This window comes from Symphodus melops (assembly GCF_947650265.1).
Source record: "Symphodus melops genome assembly, chromosome: 5".
In the NCBI taxonomy this organism is placed as follows: domain Eukaryota; kingdom Metazoa; phylum Chordata; class Actinopteri; order Labriformes; family Labridae; genus Symphodus; species Symphodus melops.
The window spans coordinates 171,080-198,369 of record NC_136695.1 but is presented as its reverse complement, the minus strand read 5'-3'; the positions used below and the strand labels follow the sequence as shown (position 1 = coordinate 198,369).

At 39.5% G+C, this 27,290-nt stretch overlaps 1 protein-coding gene and 1 long non-coding RNA gene across 2 annotated transcripts in view; both read right to left on the bottom strand.

Moving 5' to 3' along the window:
- The window catches only part of LOC306823283 (GON-4-like protein), a 56,848-nt gene extending 31,893 nt beyond the window's left edge, over positions 1 to 24,955 (bottom strand). Inside the window, exons 1-19 of the mRNA XM_079342739.1 lie at positions 24,700 to 24,955; positions 23,782 to 23,917; positions 23,249 to 23,379; positions 17,922 to 17,996; positions 17,269 to 17,319; positions 16,912 to 16,956; positions 16,719 to 16,820; positions 14,810 to 14,905; positions 11,859 to 12,005; positions 11,512 to 11,734; positions 11,138 to 11,239; positions 8,319 to 8,359; positions 8,008 to 8,111; positions 7,250 to 7,496; positions 2,496 to 2,582; positions 1,114 to 1,300; positions 676 to 823; positions 413 to 563; positions 211 to 327 (exon numbers count right to left, since the gene is read on the bottom strand). Of these exons, the coding sequence (XP_079198865.1) occupies positions 211 to 327; positions 413 to 563; positions 676 to 823; positions 1,114 to 1,300; positions 2,496 to 2,582; positions 7,250 to 7,496; positions 8,008 to 8,111; positions 8,319 to 8,359; positions 11,138 to 11,239; positions 11,512 to 11,734; positions 11,859 to 12,005; positions 14,810 to 14,905; positions 16,719 to 16,820; positions 16,912 to 16,956; positions 17,269 to 17,319; positions 17,922 to 17,996; positions 23,249 to 23,379; positions 23,782 to 23,917; positions 24,700 to 24,723 (2,214 nt within the window). The 5' untranslated portion in view covers positions 24,724 to 24,955. The remainder of the gene's footprint in view (positions 1 to 210; positions 328 to 412; positions 564 to 675; positions 824 to 1,113; positions 1,301 to 2,495; positions 2,583 to 7,249; positions 7,497 to 8,007; positions 8,112 to 8,318; positions 8,360 to 11,137; positions 11,240 to 11,511; positions 11,735 to 11,858; positions 12,006 to 14,809; positions 14,906 to 16,718; positions 16,821 to 16,911; positions 16,957 to 17,268; positions 17,320 to 17,921; positions 17,997 to 23,248; positions 23,380 to 23,781; positions 23,918 to 24,699) is intronic.
- LOC306824230 lies at positions 14,044 to 14,461 on the bottom strand. The gene is made up of 3 exons (XR_013779115.1): positions 14,372 to 14,461; positions 14,127 to 14,167; positions 14,044 to 14,062 (listed from the first exon to the last, which is right to left on the bottom strand). It is a non-coding gene; the product is annotated as an uncharacterized lncRNA (long non-coding RNA).
- Positions 24,956 to 27,290: the final 2,335 nt, after the last annotated feature.

The following is a 27,290-nucleotide window of genomic DNA, read 5'->3' as shown; positions in this document are numbered from 1 at the left end:
TACTTCGGAGCAGATAGGATCAATCAATCAAAGGAACATCTGACATGATCATCTTGAGAACCATCAAAACATCAAGACTCTGATTAGCTCGGTCTGAAGGAGAAGCCGCCCGTCATCTTGTATTGTGAACCGTTTGAGTTAATAGGGTCATGAAGGGTTAAATTTATGATAATCTGTATGTATGTGTGGATCTGGTTTACTGAGTCAGACCTTAAGCCAGTTTGGCATGTTGGAGATGTTTCTGTCCACTGGGGGTCGCTGGTCTCCTGGCTGGACTCTGCTGCAGGCGAGTGGCAGGGTGGGAACTACTCGCTGCATCAGAAACGTCTATAAACACAAACAAGTGAACTTTGAACAGGCCAGCATTTTATCAGCTGATGATGTCAGACAATGACTGTGATGTCATAGTTACCTTTATGACATTGTGTTGTGGCCCTCGGGGTCCGCTCATCTCTCTGACGTGTTTCCTGAAGTTCCATCGAGTCTTGCGTAAAAGATGCAAACTGATCAGCTGATCTGGCTCCACTGTCCCCTCGAAGTGTTTGAGACCCAGAACGATGAGTCTGCACAGAGACATATTAAATATGTCATAAACATTTTAATTATAAAATACTACTATATATTTTTATAATATACAGCAATAACTCGTATCTGTGTATATTAGTGCTTATGTACCCGTCCTCTCCTGCAGTGTAAACATTTCTCTGCTGACGGACGCTGGCGGGGTCCAGGTTGCAGACAGGAAGTAATTCTGGGTAAAGGAACACGGGTCGAGTTGCAAACCACCACGCCAGGTCAGCTGGAAGCAGAGGGAAGGCCAAACCTATAAAGAACCAGAACCAGGTAAAGGACTAGAAATTGAATCAAAACCAGTTAATGGAACATCTGCTGAGTGAAGAAACACAGGCTAAAGATGACTATAGCTGTTTTTACACATGCACACTGACGTCTTCCTGTGAGACACAACAGCTAACCCGACTTCACGCTGAACATGTAGTCAGAGGATGGCATGAAAATGCTCGCACATGCAGCAGCTCACATGAAAAACGGAGCTTTCTGCATGTGTGAAAAAGGCTTTTGTAAAATGAAAGAGCAGTCGTTTCTCCTCCTTACTGTTGGTAGAAGGAGTCATGCTGGGGAGTAAGCGTCTGGAAGCAGCAGGAGCAGGAGGAGCAGGAGGAGCAGGAGGACGCCTCTCCTCCTCCTGCAGGAGATCCAGTGCCCACTTCAGGTTACACACCCGAAAACTGCTGGGTCTTAAAACCTCCTCCTGACGACTGGCAAACTGCTGCAGCTCCTCCTGCAGGTAGAACAGGTTCACAGATTAGGTGAGGCTGACCCCGACTGAACAGCTGATGTTACTGACTGACCAGGGGTCTCATTTATAAACGTTGTGTACGCACAAAACGGGGCCTGAAACTTGCATACGCCATTTCCCACGCAAACTTTGTGATATATAAAAACAAACGTGACGGTAAAATGTGCGCACATGGAAACTCAGACCCATGCGTACGTACATTTGGGAGGCGTGGGGAATTGGTGACACACATGGCGAAGTGTTGAATTGAAGCCTGCAGAATGCATTGCTGTCTCTTTCCACATTTTATTTCACTGAAATCAATATAATCATTAAAACCAGCCGTTCTTTCATACGCGCATGTGCCACACATTTAATCAGCGCCATCTCACCTTCATTAACCCAGACGGACCTCAGAGGACCGGACTGCACACTAATGACATCACTGATGAATCAGATTTAAACTAACACAAAAACCAGAGAGCCACCAGTTTACATGAATATCTTTAAATATGGAGCACTCATCATCAAGTCTGATGTTTAGTTTGAATAAAGATGACTGAGCTGTAGGACACATTGGTCAGATATAAATGACACCCCAGGTGATGTTACCAACTGACCAGGGCTCTCATTTATAAACACACGGGGCCTGAAACTTGCGTACGCTCTTGCAGTGGCTTCACACGTTGTGTTTTGTCCTTATTCAGCACTTGCACGTCTTTATTGTGTGAATAATAAAAGAGTGGATGTCTCTGACTCGATCATTAGACCTTTATATCCTCATCATTAGTCACAGAGCAGGAGGAGTTTATCATGTAAAATGTGGCCTCCAGTTACAAGTTGTTGTTCATTGATCAAACAGTTGATTAATATCTTACAGTGATGGAGAGTGCTGACTGACGTGAGCTCTCTGATCATAAATAAATCACTGTGGGTCCTGTAACTATACAAACATTACACATATACTCGCAATGATGAACAGTGGATGTTTTGGCACTTTTTCTTAAAGAGCATACTGCAGGTTAATTTTTTTGTAAATTAACACGTCACATTGATAATGGTTTTGGAATAAGTACTTTTTGCCACACGCACATATTTAGTCTGGATTCAACGCACTGCTTTATAAATGAGACCCCAGGTGATGTTGCTGACTGACCAGCTGATGTAGCTCACAGACCAGGTGATTTAACTGACTGACCAGGTAATGTTTAGTGATGCAAGCTTCATGGTTAAGAGTTTCCACACGGCGAGCCAGCAGGTGTATCTGAGTTAGCAGCTGCACGTGCTGAGAGAAGAAAACATAGTCAGTTACAATGTGAAAAAATGAAACTCCATCTGACATCATAACTAACCTCTAACTGACATTATAACTAACTAACCTCTAACTGACATTATAACTAACTAACCTATATCTGACATTATAACTAACCTCTAACTGACATTATAACTAACTAACCTCTAACTGACATTATAACTAACCTCTAACTGACATTATAACTAACTAACCTCTAACTGACATTATAACTAACTAACCTCTAACTGACATTATAACTAACCTCTAACTGACATTATAACTAACTAACCTCTAACTGACATTATAACTAACCTCTAACTGACATTATAACTAACCTCTAACTGACATTATAACTAACCTCTAACTGACATTATAACTAACCTCTAACTGACATTATAACTAACCTCTAACTGACATTATAACTAACCTCTAACTGACATTATAACTAACCTCTAACTGACATTATAACTAACCTCTAACTGACATTATAACTAACTAACCTATATCTGACATCATAACTAACCTCTAACTGACATTATAACTAACCTCTAACTGACATTATAACTAACTAACCTATATCTAACATCATAACTAACCTCTAACTGACATTATAACTAACCTCTAACTGACATTATAACTAACTAACCTCTAACTGACATTATAACTAACCTCTAACTGACATTATAACTAACCTCTAACTGACATTCTAACTAACTAACCTCTAACTGACATTATAACTAACTAACCTATATCTAACATCATAACTAACCTCTAACTGACATTATAACTAACCTCTAACTGACATAACTAACTAACCTCTAACTGACATTATAACTAACCTCTAACTGACATTATAACTAACTAACCTCTAACTGACATTATAACTAACTAACCTCTAACTGACATTATAACTAACTAACCTCTAACTGACATTATAACTAACCTCTAACTGACATTATAACTAACCTCTGACTGACATTATAACTAACTAACCTCTAACTGACATTATAACTAACCTCTAACTGACATTATAACTAACTAACCTATATCTGACATCATAACTAACCTCTAACTGACATTATAACTAACTAACCTCTAACTGACATTATAACTAAACTCTAACTGACATTATAACTAACCTCTAACTGACATTATAACTAACTAACCTCTAACTGACATTATAACTAACCTCTAACTGACATTATAACTAACTAACCTCTAACTGACATTATAACTAACTAACCTCTAACTGACATTATAACTAACTAACCTCTAACTGACATTATAACTAACCTCTAACTGACATTATAACTAACCTCTAACTGACATTATAACTAACTAACCTCTAACTGACATTATAACTAACCTCTAACTGACATTATAACTAACTAACCTATATCTGACATCATAACTAACCTCTAACTGACATTATAACTAACTAACCTCTAACTGACATTATAACTAACTAACCTATATCTGACATCATAACTAACCTCTAACTGACATTATAACTAACCTCTAACTGACATTATAACTAACCTCTAACTGACATTATAACTAACTAACCTATATCTGACATCATAACTAACCTCTAACTGACATTATAACTAACTAACCTCTAACTGACATTATAACTAACCTCTAACTGACATTATAACTAACTAACCTATATCTGACATCATAACTAACCTCTAACTGACATTATAACTAACCTCTAACTGACATTATAACTAACTAACCTCTAACTGACATTATAACTAACCTCTAACTGACATTATAACTAACTAACCTCTAACTGACATTATAACTAACCTCTAACTGACATTATAACTAACTAACCTATATCTGACATCATAACTAACCTCTAACTGACATTATAACTAACTAACCTCTAACTGACATTATAACTAACTAACCTATATCTAACATTATAACTAACCTCTAACTGACATTATAACTAACCTCTAACTGACATTATAACTAACTAACCTCTAACTGACATTATAACTAACTAACCTCTAACTGACATTATAACTAACTAACCTCTAACTGACATTATAACTAACCTCTAACTGACATTATAACTAACTAACCTCTAACTGACATTATAACTAACTAACCTCTAACTGACATTATAACTAACCTCTAACTGACATTATAACTAACTAACCTATATCTGACATCATAACTAACCTCTAACTGACATTATAACTAACTAACCTCTAACTGACATTATAACTAACCTCTAACTGACATTATAACTAACCTCTAACTGACATTATAACTAACTAACCTCTAACTGACATTATAACTAACCTCTAACTGACATTATAACTAACCTGTAACTGACATTATAACTAACTAACCTCTAACTGACATTATAACTAACTAACCTCTAACTGACATTATAACTAACCTCTAACTGACATTATAACTAACTAACCTCTAACTGACATTATAACTAACTAACCTCTAACTGACATTATAACTAACTAACCTCTAACTGACATTATAACTAACTAACCTCTAACTGACATTATAACTAACCTCTAACTGACATTATAACTAACCTCTAACTGACATTATAACTAACTAACCTATATCTGACATCATAACTAACCTCTAACTGACATTATAACTAACCTCTAACTGACATTATAACTAACTAACCTCTAACTGACATTATAACTAACCTCTAACTGACATTATAACTAACTAACCTCTAACTGACATTATAACTAACCTCTAACTGACATTATAACTAACTAACCTATATCTGACATCATAACTAACCTCTAACTGACATTATAACTAACCTCTAACTGACATTATAACTAACTAACCTATATCTGACATTATAACTAACCTCTAACTGACATTATAACTAACCTCTAACTGACATTATAACTAACTAACCTATATCTGACATCATAACTAACCTCTAACTGACATTATAACTAACTAACCTCTAACTGACATTATAACTAACCTCTAACTGACATTATAACTAACTAACCTATATCTGACATTATAACTAACTAACCTATATCTGACATTATAACTAACTAACCTCTAACTGACATTATAACTAACTAACCTATATCTGACATTATAACTAACCTCTAACTGACATTATAACTAACCTCTAACTGACATTATAACTAACCTCTAACTGACATTATAACTAACTAACCTCTAACTGACATTATAACTAACCTATATCTGACATTATAACTAACTAACCTATATCTGACATTATAACTAACCTCTAACTGACATTATAACTAACCTCTAACTGACATTATAACTAACTAACCTATATCTGACATCATAACTAACCTCTAACTGACATTATAACTAACCTCTAACTGACATTATAACTAACCTCTAACTGACATTATAACTAACCTCTAACTGACATTATAACTAACTAACCTCTAACTGACATTATAACTAACCTCTAACTGACATTATAACTAACCTCTAACTGACATTATAACTAACTAACCTCTAACTCACATTACTAACTAACCTCTATCTGACATCATAACTAACCTCTAACTGACATTATAACTAACTAACCTCTAACTGACATTATAACTAACCTCTAACTGACATTATAACTAACCTCTAACTGACATTATAACTAACCTCTAACTGACATTATAACTAACCTCTAACTGACATTATAACTAACTAACCTATATCTGACATCATAACTAACCTCTAACTGACATTATAACTAACCTCTAACTGACATTATAACTAACTAACCTATATCTGACATCATAACTAACCTCTAACTGACATTATAACTAACTAACCTATATCTGACATTATAACTAACCTCTAACTGACATTATAACTAACCTCTAACTCACATTACTAACTAACCTCTAACTGACATTATAACTAACTAACCTATATCTGACATTATAACTAACCTCTAACTGACATTATAACTAACCTCTAACTGACATTATAACTAACTAACCTCTAACTGACATCATAACTAACCTCTAAATGACATCATAACTAACCTCTAACTGACATTATAACTAACCTCTAACTGACATTATAACTAACTAACCTATATCTGACATTATAACTAACCTCTAACTGACATTATAACTAACCTCTAACTGACATTATAACTAACCTCTATCTGACATTATAACTAACCTATATCTGACATCATAACTAACCTCTAACTGACATTATAACTAACCTCTAACTGACATTATAACTAACTAACCTCTAACTGACATTATAACTAACTAACCTCTAACTGACATTATAACTAACCTCTAACTCACATTATAACTAACTAACCTCTAACTCACATTATAACTAACTAACCTCTAACTCACATTATAACTAACCTCTAACTGACATTATAACTAACCTCTAACTCACATTATAACTAACCTCTAACTGACATTATAACTAACTAACGTCTATCTGACATCACTTGAATTTCCCTCGGGATCAATAAAGTATCTATCTATCTATCTATCTATCTATCTATCTATCTATCTATCTATCTATCTATCTATCTACTCAGTAAACTATCTAGATACATTTTAAAGCAGTTGAAGGGGATGTCAGAAGGTGATGTAGTTTTGATTCACACCTGTTGGGGGGCGGGACTGTCTCACCTGTTGGACTTGCTGCTGCAGCTGTAGTTTCTGGGTGTGGTCCAGTTGGAGGGGAGGACAGGTTGGGCTGACTAACAGGAGGGGAGTGGTGGGATGGGATTGTGGAGCAGGTGTGGTGTTCAGGTGTGAGTTGTTGTATTGCTGGTTAGTAGTGTCCTGCAGCACCCTCTTCTGCTGCAGAGCTTCGTACTGTTGTCTAACCGCTCGCCGCCGCTGTGTTAGCATGCTAGCTAACGGTGCATCAAATCTACAAAAAGAGATTTGCTGTTTCATTACACAGGCTCTGCCCCCTAAAGGAGGAGTGAGTGGTCAACAGAGGGAAAAAAAAAACCTACTTCATGTTCTGACAAATCTATGAAACACGCATATTAACACACTTCAAGACGGTAATGCTGCACTATGATGGGGGTTGGGGTTCCTTTATCGAGATGTTTTTGACCTGCAAGTAGGCAAAGCCTAAATGGACTCTTTTGATTGATGCATAATGTCTCCTTCCACTGAGCTCTTCTTCATGTGTTCTGTATGAAAAACATGCAGTGGAGGACTTTCTGTTCCTCCTGACCCAAACAGAGACAGCACCACTCTGCTGCCCTGTCCCAACAGGAGGACACAAACACAGCTCTGCACAAAAATGTTAGCATCACCTCTTCCTGTTTCTCTGTTTGAAAAACTCAACTTTTCCATGTTTGATCTTCAAAGCAGGTGAACTTTCTGTGTGTGAGTGTTTGAGTGTGTCTAGGTGTCTGTGTTTGTGTTACCGTAAAGCTTTTGGAACGTTGAAATTAGTTCCAGTCAGTGAATCCAGGTGTGACTCCAGGTTTGACTCCTCCTCCTCCTTCTCCTGCTCCTCTCCCTCCTGCAGCTGTACAGGTATCAGATGTCAGCATCACATGTCTCAAACTTGATGAAAAAAATCAGTGTCGAGTTCATTGACGGTTTTGTTGTAAACATATCAGGAATATTTACCTGCTTTAAAGCAGTTGGGTTGGGGGGAGGGCATTACTGGGGAGGGGACTGCTCACTAATACAGGCATCTGTTTAAATAAAAACATAATAAAATAAAACTCACCGTATCAAAGAGCTCATCCAGCAGCTCGTTCACCTCCTTCTCTGTAAGAGAGGAAACATTTTACACTGAAAGCAAAACAACAAGCCCAGGAATAAGGGGAGGCAGACGTACTGTTACTATGGTAACGTTAAGGTTTGTTTTTTTGTAAGGACAACTAAGGCACTTCACTGCCTTACCAGAGGCCTGTACTGTCTCTCTGGGTGATCTGGGGTCTGGACTACGAAGTGAGGTCCACATACCCGGGTCTCTCTGGGTGATGTGGGGTCGGGACTATGAAGTGAGATCCACATACCCGGGTCTCTCTGGCTGATCTGGGGTCTGGACTATGAGGTGAGACCCACATACCCGGGTCTCTCTGGCTGACCTGGGGTCTGGACTGTGAGGTGAGACCCACATACCCGGGTCTCTCTGGCTGATCTGGGGTCTGGACTATGAGGTGAGACCCACATACCCGGGTCTCTCTGGCTGATCTGGGGTCTGGACTATGAGGTGAGACCCACATACCCGGGTCTCTCTGGCTGATCTGGGGTCTGGACTGTGAGGTGAGACCCACATACCCGGGTCTCCCTGGGTGATGTGGGGTCTGGACTGTGAGGTGAGATCCACATACCCGGGTCTCCCTGGCTGATCTGGGGTCTGGACTATGAGGTGAGACCCACATACCCGGGTCTCTCTGGCTGATCTGGGGTCTGGACTGTGAGGTGAGACCCACATACCCGGGTCTCTCTGGCTGATCTGGGGTCTGGACTGTGAGGTGAGACCCACATACCCGGGTCTCCCTGGGTGATGTGGGGTCTGGACTGTGAGGTGAGATCCACATACCCGGGTCTCCCTGGCTGATCTGGGGTCTGGACTATGAGGTGAGACCCACATACCCGGGTCTCTCTGGCTGATCTGGGGTCTGGACTATGAGGTGAGACCCACATACCCGGGTCTCTCTGGCTGATCTGGGGTCTGGACTGTGAGGTGAGACCCACATACCCGGGTCTCTCTGGGTGATCTGGGGTCTGGACTATGAGGTGAGACCCACATACCCGGGTCTCTCTGGGTGATCTGGGGTCTGGACTATGAGGTGAGACCCACATACCCGGGTCTCTCTGGGTGATCTGGGGTCTGGACTATGAGGTGAGACCCACATACCCGGGTCATTCTCAGTCCTATGAAGCTGCTTATCAACCTGATCGGTCACCCAGAGTTACAGAGAGCGCGTTGACATAAAAGGGGCGGAGTTATCGTCATTTAACCAATCACAGTCATCACTGAGTCTGTCAGCTGATCAAAGGAATAATATCAATAAGCTGAAGACAAAGTAAAGTTAGAGCTTAGAGGAAGGACAGACGATAGAGAGGATGAAGGTTTAAACTTGTTCCATCACTAGAAGAACTCGTTTCTGCTGCTCAATGTGTCGACTCTTTAAAGTGGAGGGTTTTTTCATAGAGCAACATGGAGACATTAAACACATGAAGACATGAGGTTCATCTTACACTCCAATCTTCCTTTTTCACTGACTAATAATCCTGAACTGAACAGACTATAATGTCCAATCATGATGGACACAGTGTCCTCCCCCCTCTCCATCTAAAGAGCTGATTGGTCCGTGGGCGGAGCTTAAACCAGGGCAGGTTATGCGTGCAGCATCAGTTACCGTGGTGATATATCCAGGTAAGTAAAGAACGACTGAAAACCCAGTTAACCCTGAAGTGACCTCTCTAACTCTAAATCCTGCTTCGTAGTCCAGACCCCTGGTTGATCACACCTGACAACTTCCCGAGCAGGTGAAAGAGATCAACTTCAATCATCTACAGAAGAACTTGATTTATCCCCGTGGGAGAATTCCAAGGCACAGAGAAGCACCAACCGATCTCCAGATGTTCCTCCATAAACACTATCAACATTTTGGATTTTTTTTTTTTTTTTTTAATTGAGCGGATTTAAAGGTTGAACCCATTCCTATCCTACCCTTCTGTCTGCGTCCTATCCCATCTGGCCTTTTTCAAGTCCAGCTCAGTTTATCAGATGTCTGTTCATCATGATCCGGGTCTGCTGAAGATTTCTGCCTGTTAAAGGGAAGTTTGTTCTTCTATGACGGATTAAGCTCAGGGTTAGGCTTGTGTCATCAGTCTGACCTGTATTTGTTTACTCTCATTGTTTTCACCTGTGTCCTTAGTCTCACCTGTGTTTGATTACCTTTGTGTTCCTTCCTTCTTGTAATCAGTTCATTGCCGTATTTCAGTCCAAGTTGTACGTTGAGTGTTAATAGTTGTTTCCTGTATCTCCTTCTGGCTCACCTTTGATGGTTTTAATTTAATTGGGACCTTTTTTCAAAGTAAGACTTGAGTTTCCTTTTGCTTTTAAAATAAATACTTTATTTTCTCATCTGCACTTGGGTCCAGTCTCCTTGTTTCACGTGTTCTTGAGCAAGGTACTTAACCACAAATTGTTTCATAGTTTCAATTGGCTTGGCCTTTATGTGTAGTTTGACCTTTGGGGCTTTTGTAGGTCAATATTTTACCAACTATTTAACAAGTGTTTTGCAGTTTTCTTAACCCTCCATTAGCCTAAAACTGCATTTTTTGCTATTTGCTTTTTCCTCCTAAAAAATGCTCAGCCCCGATCTATGGCTGCATAGCTGCTATAATGTTACATTAATTCATGTGAGTGGATCAACAGACACGGATTAAAGCAACAAAGCCTTTCCATGTTTCAAATATTTAAGTATTATAAATGATTATCCAACTGATAAGCACAATCATGTGACCTCTCTCAGGGTCAGTGCAGACAGATGACGCCTCCGCCAGCACACAGTCAACAACACCTACTGGTGATCTGCACCGCCCGGTCCGTCCTGTAGTCCTCCACATCCGGTTCATCGTGGTCCTCCAGAAAGTTATATTCAGGGTCGTCTTCATCGTCTGCTTCCTCTGAGTCAGACACAGTATCTTGATGGTTATCAAAATATAAAAAGTTTCACATAGATCATGCTCAATATCCAGGTGGGGCACTCTCACTATTGATGTCATCAAAGGTAAAGTGGGCGGATACAGTGTTAAGGTAAAAGTAAGGACTCCTCATGGTTTTAGTTACTTTTTTGTAATTCATTATTATTATTAGACCAGACAGGAAGTGTTTGACCATGCTACATGAAATTAGACACTCTTATTTTGAAAGTGCCGTGTTTAACCTGACCTCTGACCTTCATTGTCAGGTGCCATCAGACCCTGCAGCCACCTCGTCCAATGACGGTCCTCCTCTCTCTGGGCAGGATTCTGCTCATACATGTCAGCGGTGATATCAGGGGCTAGAAGCTCCGCCTCCAGTTGACCAAGAGGAACATTAACCAACCGGAGTTTGGAGCGTGTGCGATATGCTAAACTGCCTTCATCATCATCATCATCACTTTTTTTTCTGTCCAGAGACTGAGAGTAAGAAAGAAGAATTGTTATTATTGTTTATTCTGTGTCACTTTCATGTTATGAATCAGATGAAATGAATTGAACGGGAGAGAGAGAATATAGTCAACCAAAGGTAGTGAGAGGTTACCTGGCTACAGGTGTAGGTGGGGCTGCACTCCAGCTCCTCGTCCACAGCGTTCAGTCTTTCAAGGAAGGAGGACTCAGGAGCAGCTACGAAGTGCTGAGGAGGGAAAGTGAAGCTCATCACCTGGTCCTTCTGACGTCCTGTAACACTCTAACCAACAGGCCAGAGTTCAGCGATAAGGGTTCATGTAAGGCTCCAGGTATGTGTAAGGACTGAGGTCAATCATTGCGTGGTACTTGAGCCCCGTTTCCACCAAGCGGTTCATTTTGGGTCACTACAATACTGCACACAGTTATTGGCATGTTAAATGCTGAAAGTTGGGAAAGGTCCACAAATTAATGGGTCCGTTCCATCCTACTTTTATGCTACCCTTCTGTTGGGGTGCCAAACATACCGATAAGACACTTTAAGGTGGGGCGAGACACACTGCAGTCTGTTGATTGGTCAAAAAAATATTGTTTCCTGGGCAACAGCCATAATAGGAAAAACATAAAAGGCCATGTTTAAATATCCAGTGGATTGAAGAAGACTACTTTCAAGGCTGGAGGTGCAGACCTTCCTCAGTATAATCACAGAGGAGGAGGTGCAGACCTTCCTCAGTATAATCAGAGAAGAGGAGGTGCAGACCTTCCTTAGTATAATCACAGAAGAGGAGGTGCAGACCTTCCTCAGAATAATCACAGAAGAGGAGGTGCAGACCTTCCTCAGTATAATCACAGAAGAGGAGGTGCAGACCTTCCTCAGTATAATCACAGAAGAGGAGGTGCAGACCGTCCTCAGTATAATCACAGAAGAGGAGGTGCAGACCTTCCTTAGTATAAAGAAGGAGGTTCAGACCTCCCTCAGTGTAAAGGAGGAGGTGGTTGTGAGTTAGGGTTAGGGTTTGCTGAGGAGTTATCGGTGGTTGTGAGTTAGGGTTTGCTGAAGAGTTACCGGTGGTTGTGAGTTAGGGTTTGCTGAGGAGTTACCGGTGGTTGTGAGTTAGGGTTAGGGTTTGCTGAGGAGTTATCGGTGGTTGTGAGTTAGGGTTTGCTGAAGAGTTACCGGTGGTTGTGAGTTAGGGTTTGCTGAGGAGTTATCGGTGGTTGTGAGTTAGGGTTTGCTGAAGAGTTACCGGTGGTTGTGAGTTAGGGTTTGCTGAGGAGTTATCGGTGGTTGAGAGTTAGGGTTTGCTGAAGAGTTACCGGTGGTTGTGAGTTAGGGTTTGCTGAGGAGTTACCGGTGGTTGTGAGTTAGGGTTAGGGTTTGCTGAGGAGTTATCGGTGGTTGTGAGTTAGGGTTAGGGTTTGCTGAGGAGTTATCGGTGGTTGTGAGTTAGGGTTAGGGTTTGCTGAAGAGTTACCGGTGGTTGTGAGTTAGGGTTTGCTGAAGAGTTATCGGTGGTTGTGAGTTAGGGTTTGCTGAAGAGTTATCGGTGGTTGTGAGTTAGGGTTTGCTGAGGAGTTATCGGTGGTTGTGAGTTAGGGTTTGCTGAAGAGTTACCGGTGGCTGTGAGTTAGGGTTTGCTGAGGAGTTATCGGTGGTTGTGAGTTAGGGTTTGCTGAAGAGTTACCGGTGGTTGTGAGTTAGGGTTTGCTGAGGAGTTACCGGTGGTTGTGAGTTAGGGTTTGCTGAAGAGTTACCGGTGGTTGTGAGATAGGGTTAGGGTTTGCTGAGGAGTTACCGGTGGTTGTGAGTTAGGGTTTGCTGAAGAGTTACCCGTGGTTGTGAGTTAGGGTTTGCTGAGGAGTTACCGGTGGTTGTGAGTTAGGGTTTGCTGAGGAGTTACCGGTGGTTGTGAGTTAGGGTTTGCTGAGGAGTTATCGGTGGTTGAGAGTTAGGGTTTGCTGAAGAGTTACCGGTGGTTGTGAGTTAGGGTTTGCTGAGGAGTTACCGGTGGTTGTGAGTTAGGGGTTTGCTGAGGAGTTACCGGTGGTTGTGAGTTAGGGTTTGCTGAAGAGTTACCGGTGGTTGTGAGATAGGGTTAGGGTTTGCTGAGGAGTTACCGGTGGTTGTGAGTTAGGGTTTGCTGAAGAGTTACCGGTGGTTGTGAGTTAGGGTTTGCTGAAGAGTTACCGGTGGTTGTGAGTTAGGGTTTGCTGAGGAGTTACCGGTGGTTGTGAGTTAGGGTTTGCTGAAGAGTTACCGGTGGTTGTGAGATAGGGTTAGGGTTTGCTGAAGAGTTACCGGTGGTTGTGAGTTAGGGTTTGCTGAAGAGTTACCGGTGGCTGTGAGTTAGGGTTTGCTGAGGAGTTACCGGTGGTTGTGAGTTAGGGTTTGCTGAGGAGTTACCGGTGGTTGTGAGTTAGGGTTTGCTGAGGAGTTACCGGTGGCTGTGAGTTAGGGTTTGCTGAAGAGTTACCGGTGGCTGTGAGTTAGGGTTTGCTGAGGAGTTACCGGTGGTTGTGAGTTAGGGTTTGCTGAAGAGTTACCGGTGGTTGTGAGTTAGGGTTTGCTGAGGAGTTACCGGTGGTTGTGAGTTAGGGTTTGCTGAAGAGTTACCGGTGGTTGTGAGTTAGGGTTTGCTGAGGAGTTACCGGTGGTTGTGAGTTAGGGTTTTCTGAAGAGTTACCGGTGGTTGTGAGATAGGGTTAGGGTTTGCTGAGGAGTTACCGGTGGTTGTGAGTTAGGGTTTGCTGAAGAGTTACCAGTGGTTGTGAGTTAGGGTTTGCTGAGGAGTTACCGGTGGTTGTGAGTTAGGGTTTGCTGAGGAGTTACCGGTGGTTGTGAGTTAGGGTTTGCTGAAGAGTTACCGGTGGTTGTGAGTTAGGGTTTGCTGAAGAGTTACCGGTGGTTGTGAGTTAGGGTTTGCTGAGGAGTTACCGGTGGTTGTGAGTTAGGGTTTGCTGAAGAGTTACCGGTGGTTGTGAGATAGGGTTAGGGTTTGCTGAAGAGTTACCGGTGGTTGTGAGTTAGGGTTTGCTGAAGAGTTACCGGTGGCTGTGAGTTAGGGTTAGGGTTTGCTGAGGAGTTACCGGTGGTTGTGAGTTAGTCCTCAGGTGTTCTGGATCTTCAGCTCTTTGAGCAGTTCTGGGTGGAGAAGTCAAACTGTCGATATCACTGAGAAACGTCTGCCCAAAAACACAAACAGGAAATGACATCATCAGAAGAACTGTACAACAGTTTAACTATGAAGCATCTTTACCGAACTCCTGAGTCAGATATCATGAGGGACCAAAAGTCTTCTGCCTTAAAAAGACCACCTCGGACTTCCAGTGATGCAAGCGATATATTATTATTCTAACTGCTAGATTCAAGGTTAGCGGAGTAAAACCTCTGAGTAATGTCTGTGGAGCGCTTCTGGGGAAGTTCTACCCACAAAATGCCTCCGACACTACCTACAAAGAATCCCACTGCTGAAAAGTCTAAATCATGCCAAGACGGTGACGTACCTGAGTTAGGGTTAGGGTTAGATAGGGATATTTTAGTTGTCGACCTAATTAACGCAACGTAACAACAAAAATATCCTTTTAATTTAGACCTTTATAAATCCTAAACAAACTAAAAATCACAAACAAACGAAATATAAATATAGAGCCACCAAAGTTTAGTTTAAATGGTTTTTAGTCTGTTTTTATCCAAACACAAAACGTCTAATCCAACACGGCCGTTCATCTTCCATGAAAAAAAAACTCAGTTCAATATTAAAGATTTACTTTGATACCTGTTGGTTGACAGGATATTCACTGAGTAAGTCAGAGAAGAGGGAGGGGACTTAGAAAGTGAAACTGTCAGGTGTGGTGACATACTGCTTCACACTTCATAATATTCAGCTCTCATGCACGCTTACTTACTTACACGCTACACCACACCTGACACCACACCTGACACCACACCCAACGCTACACCACACCTGACACCACACCCAATGCTACACCACACCTGACACCACACCCAACGCTACACCACACCTGACACCACACCCAACGCTACACCACACCTGACACCACACCCAACGCTACACCACACCTGACACCACACCCAACGCTACACCACACCTGACACCACACCACACCTGACACCACACCCAATGCTACACCACACCTGACACCACACCACACCTGACACCACACCCAATGCTACACCACACCTGACACCACACCACACCTGACACCACACCCAATGCTACACCACACCTGACACCACACCCAATGCTACACCACACCTGACACCACACCCAACGCTACACCACACCTGACACCACACCCAACGCTACACCACACCTGACACCACACCCAATGCTACACCACACCTGACACCACACCCAATGCTACACCACACCTGACACCACACCTGACACCACACCCAACGCTACACCACACCTGACACCACACCCAATGCTACACCACACCTGACACCACACCTGACACCACACCCAACGCTACACCACACCTGACACCACACCCAACGCTACACCACACCTGACACCACACCCAACGCTACACCACACCTGACACCACACCCAACGCTACACCACACCTGACACCACACCCAATGCTACACCACACCTGACACCACACCCAATGCTACACCACACCTGACACCACACCTGACACCACACCCAACGCTACACCACACCTGACACCACACCCAACGCTACACCACACCTGACACCACACCCAACGCTACACCACACCTGACACCACACCCAACGCTACACCACACCTGACACCACACCCAACGCTACACCACACCTGACACCACACCCAACGCTACACCAAACTATTTTAATGAGGACAGTTTAGCACAAATCAGGCAGGTACGCATGACAGGGACGGGAGAGCAGGAATTTAGAATGGATAGAGAGGTAGAGAAGACAGGTAATAGAGGAAGAGAAGATGATGCGTGGGTTCAAAATGGCCCCCAAAGGAGAGGATTACTCACCTCCTCTGTTGTGTCCTCTTCCTCCTCTTCATCATCAGGACAGTACTCCTCATCTGAAGAGTCTTCATCCTCCTCAAGATCTATGTCAACAAACTGAGGGGGCTGCAGACAGACAGGTAGAGGAAGAGACAGTCAGAGAGACAGACAGGCAGAGAGACAGACAGAGAGACAGACGAGTCGATCGTTTGTTTACCTTCACTGTCTCTGAGTCCGCTGCAGACAAACTCCAGTTCACTGACTGTAAGAAGACAGATAGGTACGGAGACAGACAGACAGTTGAAGGACACAATTTATGCTGTGTTCCAGTTGAACTGGGAAGTGTGAAATTCCGAGTTCCTAGTCGGAAGTGTCAATCTGAACGCCCCCTTAAGTCGTATTTACTAGTTGGAAATTCAGAGGAACTCAGAGTAGCCCGAGTTAGAATCCAACATGGCGGCTACATGCATCAATCATACATTAAAGCTGGAAGTACATTTCCGGCTCTCAGGTAAACGAAACGCAGCATTACACACTGAAATGATCAGAAAGCCTTGTGGGAGGTTGAGTTCACCTGTCCCAGCTGGATAACCTGTTTCAATCTGGAACGAGTCATCTTTGGCTCCTGAAGGGAAAAAAAAAGAGATGAGATTACGACAGACTTTAAAGTGAACTACTCAACAGGTAAATATGTTAATGCTTTAAATAATAATAATAGTTTGTGTTTACATAGCACCTTTCAAGAAACTAACTAACCCTAACCCTAAGAATGCTTAGAAGTATAAAACAGGAGGCCCTAATAAAAATAAAAGAAGCTGTTGAACAGAGAAACATCAAACAAACAAACACTAAACAAATAATGTTACAACGTCCATACTTAGGTCGCCAAATCAAAGACATGACAGAGGTTGCAAAGGATTTATTTTTCATCCATAGCAATGGTTTCTGTGGTAGCAATGACACATATTTCAAATGAATAATGCAAACATATATAATTAACAAAGGATGAACACACAAAAAACATCCTGATTATATAGTTGACTCAAACTGACTCAAAGAAACGGCAGAGAAATAAACATGCTCAGGGCACATGGCAGGGAAAGTGAATGGAGATCTGAGAGATCTACAAGTTTGGCTGCAATAACTAATCCAGTAAAAAGTCGGTCCACCAGAGGCCGCCATTTAGGCAGCATAGAGAAAATTCACATGAACAAACTTAAAACTCACAAACATCGGCAGGTCCTGAGTGTCTCTGATGGTCGCTTTCATCATGGCCACCACATGCTCATGTGTAATCACCTCCTGAAAGAGGTACATAGAACACACACGTTACACACAGTGTGTAGAGTAAACATGGGATAGAGCAATCATTCCCAAAGGGGGCCATGAAAACTCCAGTGTAAAGAGTATATAAACATGTTACAGTGTATAGAGTATATAAACGTGTTACACAGTGTATAGAGTATATAAACATGCTACACAGTGTATAGAGTATATAAACATGTTACACAGTGTATAGAGTATATAAACGTGTTACACAGTGTATAGAGTATATAAACATGCTACACAGTGTATAGAGTATATAAACATGTTACACAGTGTATAGAGTATATAAACATGTTACACAGTGTATAGAGTATATAAACATGCTACACAGTGTATAGAGTATATAAACATGTTACACAGTGTATAGAGTATATAAACGTGTTACACAGTGTATAGAGTATATAAACATGCTACACAGTGTATAGAGTATATAAACATGTTACACAGTGTATAGAGTATATAAACATGTTACACAGTGTATAGAGTATATAAACATGTTACACAGTGTATAGAGTATATAAACATGCTACAGTGAATAGAGTATATAAACATGCTACACAGTGTATAGAGTATATAAACGTGTTACAGTGAATAGATAGAGTATATAAACGTGTTACAGTGTATAGAGTATATAAACGTGTTACACAGTGTATAGAGTATATAAACATGTTACACAGTGTATAGAGTATATAAACATGCTACACAGTGTATAGAGTATATAAACGTGTTACACATTGTATAGAGTATATAAACGTGTTACACAGTGTATAGAGTATATAAACGTGCTACACAGTGTATAGAGTATATAAACATGTTACACAGTGTATAGAGTATATAAACATGTTACACAGTGTATAGAGTATATAAACATGTTACACAGTGTATAGAGTATATAAACGTGTTACACAGTGTATAGAGTATATAAACGTGTTACACAGTGTATAGAGTATATAAACATGTTACACAGTGTATAGAGTATATAAACATGTTACACAGTGTATAGAGTATATAAACGTGTTACACAGTGTGTAGAGTATATAAACGTGTTACACAGTGTATAGAGTATATAAACATGCTACACAGTGTATAGAGTATATAAACGTGTTAGTGTATAGAGTATATAAACATGCTACACAGTGTATAGAGTATATAAACATGTTACACAGTGTATAGAGTATATAAACGTGTTAGTGTATAGAGTATATAAACGTGGTACACAGTGTATAGAGTATATAAACGTGTTACACAGTGTATAGAGTATATAAACATGTTACACAGTGTATAGAGTATATAAACGTGTTACACAGTGTATAGAGTATATAAACGTGTTACACAGTGTATAGAGTATATAAACGTGTTACACAGTGTATAGAGTATATAAACGTGTTACACAGTGTATAGAGTATACAAACGTGTTACACAGTGTATAGAGTATATAAACATGCTACACAGTGTATAGAGTATATAAACGTGTTACACAGTGTATAGAGTATATAAACATGTTACACAGTGTATAGAGTATATAAACATGTTACACAGTGTATAGAGTATATAAACGTGTTACACAGTGTATAGAGTATATAAACATGCTACACAGTGTATAGAGTATATAAACGTGTTACACATTGTATAGAGTATATAAACATGCTACACAGTGTATAGAGTATATAAACGTGTTACACAGTGTATAGAGTATATAAACATGCTACACAGTGTATAGAGTATATAAACATGCTACACAGTGTATAGAGTATATAAACGTGTTACACAGTGTATGGAGTATATAAACGTGTTACACAGTGTATAGAGTATATAAACGTGTTACACAGTGTATAGAGTATATAAACGTGTTACACAGTGTATAGAGTATATAAACGTGTTACACAGTGTATAGAGTATATAAACATGCTACACAGTGTATAGAGTATATAAACATGCTACACAGTGTATAGAGTATATAAACATGTTACACAGTGTATAGAGTATATAAACATGTTACACAGTGTATAGAGTATATAAACATGTTACACAGTGTATAGAGTATATAAACATGTTACACAGTGTATAGAGTATATAAACATGTTACAGTGTATAGAGTATATAAACATGTTACACTGTGTATAGAGTATATAAACATGTTACACAGTGTATAGAGTATATAAACATGTTACACTGTGTATAGAGTATATAAACATGTTACAGTGTATAGAGTATATAAACATGTTACACTGTGTATAGAGTATATAAACGTGTTACACAGTGTATAGAGTATATAAACATGTTACAGAGTGTATAGAGTATATAAACATGTTACACTGTGTATAGAGTATATAAACATGTTACAGTGTATAGAGTATATAAACATGTTACACTGTGTATAGAGTATATAAACGTGTTACACAGTGTATAGAGTATATAAACATGTTACAGAGTGTATAGAGTATATAAACATGTTACAGTGTATAGAGTATATAAACGTGTTACAGTGTATAGAGTATATAAACGTGTTACACAGTGTATAGAGTATATAAACATGTTACACAGTGTATAGAGTATATAAACATGTTACACAGTGTATAGAGTATATAAACATGTTACACAGTGTATAGAGTATATAAACATGTTACACAGTGTATAGAGTATATAAACATGTTACACAGTGTATAGAGTATATAAACATGTTACACAGTGTATAGAGTATATAAACATGTTACACAGTGTATAGAGTATATAAACATGTTACACAGTGTATAGAGTATATAAACATGTTACACTGTGTAGCATGTTTATATACTCTATACACTGTGTATAGAGTATATAAACATGTTACACAGTGTATAGAGTATATAAACATGTTACACAGTGTATAGAGTATATAAACATGTTACACTTTGTAGCATGTTTATATACTCTATACACTGTGTATAGAGTATATAAACGTGTTACACAGTGTATAGAGTATATAAACATGTTACAGAGTGTATAGAGTATATAAACATGTTACAGTGTATAGAGTATATAAACGTGTTACAGTGTATAGAGTATATAAACGTGTTACACAGTGTATAGAGTATATAAACATGTTACACAGTGTATAGAGTATATAAACATGTTACACAGTGTATAGAGTATATAAACATGTTACACTGTGTAGCATGTTTATATACTCTATACACTGTGTATAGAGTATATAAACGTGTTACACAGTGTATAGAGTATATAAACATGTTACAGAGTGTATAGAGTATATAAACATGTTACAGTGTATAGAGTATATAAACGTGTTACAGTGTATAGAGTATATAAACGTGTTACACAGTGTATAGAGTATATAAACATGTTACACAGTGTATAGAGTATATAAACGTGTTACACAGTGTGTAGAGTATATAAACGTGTTACAGTGTATAGAGTATATAAACATGCTACACAGTGTATAGAGTATATAAACATGTTACACAGTGTATAGAGTATATAAACATGTTACACAGTGTATAGAGTATATAAACGTGTTACAGTGTATAGAGTATATAAACATGCTACACAGTGTATAGAGTATATAAACATGTTACACAGTGTATAGAGTATATAAACGTGTTAGTGTATAGAGTATATAAACGTGGTACACAGTGTATAGAGTATATAAACGTGTTACACAGTGTATAGAGTATATAAACATGTTACACAGTGTATAGAGTATATAAACGTGTTACACAGTGTATAGAGTATATAAACGTGTTACACAGTGTATAGAGTATATAAACGTGTTACACAGTGTATAGAGTATATAAACGTGTTACACAGTGTATAGAGTATATAAACGTGTTACACAGTGTATAGAGTATATAAACATGCTACACAGTGTATAGAGTATATAAACGTGTTACACAGTGTATAGAGTATATAAACATGTTACACAGTGTATAGAGTATATACACATGTTACACAGTGTATAGAGTATATAAACGTGTTACACAGTGTATAGAGTATATAAACATGTTACACAGTGTATAGAGTATATAAACATGCTACACAGTGTATAGAGTATATAAACGTGTTACACAGTGTATAGAGTATATAAACATGCTACACAGTGTATAGAGTATATAAACGTGTTACACAGTGTATAGAGTATATAAAAATGTTACACAGTGTATAGAGTATATAAACATGCTACACAGTGTATAGAGTATATAAACGTGTTACACAGTGTATAGAGTATATAAACATGCTACACAGTGTATAGAGTATATAAACGTGTTACACAGTGTATAGAGTATATAAACGTGTTACACAGTGTATAGAGTATATAAACATGTTACACAGTGTATAGAGTATATAAACATGTTACACAGTGTATAGAGTATATAAACATGTTACACTGTGTAGCATGTTTATATACTCTATACACTGTGTATAGAGTATATAAACATGTTACACAGTGTATAGAGTATATAAACATGTTACACAGTGTATAGAGTATATAAACGTGTTACACAGTGTATAGAGTATATAAACATGTTACACAGTGTATAGAGTATATAAACATGTTACACAGTGTATAGAGTATATAAACGTGTTACACAGTGTATAGAGTATAGAAACATGCTACACAGTGTATAGAGTATATAAACATGTTACACAGTGTATAGAGTATATAAACATGTTACACAGTGTATAGAGTATATAAACATGTTACACAGTGTATAGAGTATAGAAACATGCTACACAGTGTATAGAGTATATAAACGTGCTACACAGTGTATAGAGTATATAAACGTGTTACACAGTGTATAGAGTATATAAACGTGTTACACTGTGTAGCATGTTTATATACTCTATACACTGTGTATAGAGTATATAAACATGTTACACAGTGTATAGAGTATATAAACATGTTACACAGTGTATAGAGTATATAAACGTGTTACACAGTGTATAGAGTATATAAACATGTTACACAGTGTATAGAGTATATAAACATGTTACACAGTGTATAGAGTATATAAACATGTTACACAGTGTATAGAGTATATAAACGTGTTACACAGTGTATAGAGTATATAAACATGTTACACAGTGTATAGAGTATATAAACATGTTACACAGTGTATAGAGTATATAAACGTGTTACACAGTGTATAGAGTATATAAACATGTTACGTAATGTATAGAGTATATAAACATGTTACGTAATGTATAGAGTATATAAACGTGTTACAGCTTACATGCAGAATGGAGCGCACGTTGCTCGATGTCAGGTTATGCTGTTTGGACTTCATGTCTAGGTCAATGTCTAACCGCCCCATTTCATCTTCACTGTCGTTACTGGTCTCCATGGTTACCAACATTGCACCACCTGAGCAAAGAAAGACATACTATCATATTAAAACCTGTGGCTCCATCACCCCTAGGCACACACACCTTTCCCCTTTTAGAAACATCTATATTTATGAGGATGTCACATTTACTTGATCACAAGATTGGTTTCAGCCTTTGAAATGTAAACCACATTCTGAGTATTTTATCTCTGCTTCACATCTTCCTGCACACAGGTGAAAGACAATAAAATACTCGAAGAAGCGCCAATCTTAGCTGTTAACTGACTAGTGAGCTGTGGTTGTGAGACAGCAGAGTCCCTTCTGAGCTAAACGTCAAACATGAATATGAGCCAGGTCTAAAGTATTTATCAAAGTTTTGCTCAAACATACAGTTACAGTGTGTTCATGAGTGCCACCTGAGACTGATTCTCTCTCCTTACCATGTCTGTCCTCAGTCAAATTTTCTGTATGGGACTTCCTTTTCCATCTTGAGGCGTTGGTCTCTGCCTCCAGTCTCACAGACTTAGACTCCAGAAAACAAACGTCCTCTTCTGCAGGACGCCGCCTCACGATTTGCTAAACACATAAATAACCGATCAATACAACAAGTCATCAAGACAATAGTAGGTTCGCCAACATTTACTGATTGTGGTTAACTAGCCCTGGGAAACCGATCATGGTTAACTAGCCCCCGGGCAAACTGATCATGGTTAACTAGCCCCCGGGTAAACTGATCATGGTTAACTAGCCCCCGGGTAAACTGATCATGGTTAACTAGCCCCCGGGTAAACTGATCATGGTTAACTAGCCCTGGGAAACCGATCATGGTTAACTAGCCCCCGGGCAAACTGATCATGGTTAACTAGCCCCCGGGCAAACCGATCATGGTTAACTAGCCCCCGGGTAAACTGATCATGGTTAACTAGCCCCCGGGCAAACTGATCATGGTTAACTAGCCCCCGGGTAAACTGATCATGGTTAACTAGCCCCCGGGTAAACTGATCATGGTTAACTAGCCCCCAGGTAAACTGATCATGGTTAACTAGCCCCCGGGTAAACTGATCATGGTTAACTAGCCCTACGTCAGTGAAACGTAAACCTGTGTTGTTGCTATGTCGGTCCACACTCTGTGTGTTTCTACACTGACGCCACTAGTTTGCTCGAGGGTTGACGAATGACAGCGGAGTTATTCACAATAATCGAAGCTCCTGCAGCTAAGGTCACTGCGCATGCGCGCTGGCTGTTTCACTGTGTACAGCTCTCTTGCGCGAAGAACGGCTGAAACATAAACCAATAATGAAACAGAAGTGTCCATCCAGATACATTGTGACATTTAAACACATAACTGATGATCTTACCCTGAAAGTAAAGCCAGCAGCCATCTATTATTCTCACATTTACACTCTGTTAGCTTCGTTAGCTTCCACAAGCTGCTCTGCTCCGCCACAACAACAAGACTTCCGGCCGGAAGCGCTCGTCTTCTTCTTCTTCTTCGTCTTCTTCTTCTTCTTCTTTTAGTTTAATGGCGGGTTACAAACATATCTTAAAGAGGTGTATACCGCCACCTACTGTACCGGAGTATGTAGCTTGAGTTTATACTTCTCTATTTAATATCAAGTAAATTAAATAATAATAATAAAAATATATATATATATATATATATATATAAAATAAAAATAAATAAATAAATAAAAATAAAAATAAATAAACAAATAAATTAAAAATAATAATAATAAATAAATAAATATAAATAAATAAATAATGACCTAAATCCGATTATATATCTCTATATCTTTCAAAAATTGTATCACAGCTTTCTGTGTTTTCTTGATTCCTTCTCCTGTAGTTCCAAGTAATCCCTCAGTATTCCATTTCCTTCCTACCTCTCTTATCTTGTGATTTAGTCTGATCCTCATTCTTCTATATTTTTTGCAATGGAACAATATGTGTTCAACATGTGACTCCACATTCCTCACATTCATCTGTTTCTCTTTTACCTAACAAAAACATTGTGTTATTCAACCCTGTATGGTCAAATCTCATTTTAGTTCAAATTGTCTCCTCTCTTCTATTTTTCCTATTTACTCCTTGTGTATTTATAGATTTCTGTAAATTGTAATATTTCCTCCCATTTTTATTCCTGTCCCATCTGACTTGCCATTTCTTTGTCATTTCTTTTTTGATCAATGTCTTAATTTCGCCTTTACCAAAAGGTGCATCTATAAATTCTCAGATTTTAGTAGAAATTTTAGCTATTTTATCTGATTTTTCATTTCCTTTAACTCCTACATGTGCAGGTACCCAACAGAATCTCACATCTATAAGAAGTTTATGTAGTCTAAACAAACTTTGATGAATTTCTGCTCTGGGCCTTCCTGCCTGAACCCACGACCTAAAAGCATTTTTTGCTTCAGTATCGTGATCAGCCACATACTTGTTCCATCCCGGCTTAATACTGTGTGTTTTAGCAGAGTAGGTAAAGCACGGTCTACTGGTCTCATACATCGCTCCCACAACACAATCATACATTGTGCAGAGGTCTTTACTGTGAGAGCTGTTGTTACAATTCATATCAAGAAACAGAATAGCCTCCTTGGGTACATATACTTCACCTATCAGTTCTCCCATAGTATGATAACCTTTCCTCATTAGAGGGCTTGGACCAATCCAGTTTGGCCATACTGGCATTTTTCACCTCCATAACCATCTCCGGGAGTTTATCACAATCTAATACCATGACTAATGGAATATGATCCGACATGGACGCCTCATACACAAGCTCCATTGATCTTATAATGTCATGTGCATTAGCAGTGCTGATGCAGCGGTCGAGCCAAGATGTTGTACGCTAGGCCTCGCTTATGTAAGAATAGCTATCAGCAGGCAGCAACATCTGACTGGATAGAATAAGACTGCTATCATCACACAACTGTAGCATGTGTTTGGCAAACCTAACCCTAACTTTTGTCTGTAATGTCAGCGTTCATATCACCCACTACAAAGACACTTGTGAGTGATCAGATGTTCAGATGTTAAAGAACAGATACAAATAAATAATGTGCTTATTCTACAGTCTTTATCAGACACGTTTTCATTTATATCCCTTTAACAAACACGTTGTAACAGCCCCGCACTGTAACTGACGTCGAGCACATTTCACGGTACAAAACGAGAGGAATAAAGGCTTTAAAACACGGCTAACAAAGAGTAAAATGCTCCTTATTTTCCAGCTTTGTATTGAGGATTTCATTCATCACTACTTAAAGTTTCACCGAGTTTCGTCGAGTTTTCAAACCATAGACATCATCTAGGTAGACGCCTCATGACGTGCTGGAACACATGAAATGTGGCCGCCATGTTGGATGGGTCTCTTGGCTCTATGCTAGCAGCAGAGTCTATAGGAGTCAATGGAGAGCGAGTCACTATGACTTTATGAAGCTTTTCATCACAATAACCGGAGCGGTGTTGAGAACAGAAAACATGATATTATCTGTCACATGTAACATGAACAATACATGTATGTTTTTTTACCACATATAACGTGATGTCATCATAAGCAGCGTTAATGAGAAACACATTGAACAGCAGGTTTTCTTTTCAGCCCTACTGGAAGCTTCTTTAGTCATGTATGATCAAAGTTTATTTTACTCTTCTTTATAAATCACAAAGACGCCTCTGTTTGCTGTGATCTAACGTCCTTAACCAATCAGCTGTGAGCATCATGGCTCTGCTCATATCAACATCTCTCCCTCTTTTTACACTCACATAGACACTGTCTATATGTTATAAATACACACACACACACACACACACACACACACACACACACACACATAGAAACTGTTTATATGTTATAAATACACACACACACACACACACACACACACACACACACACACACACACACACACACACACACACACACACACACACTCACATAGAAACTGTT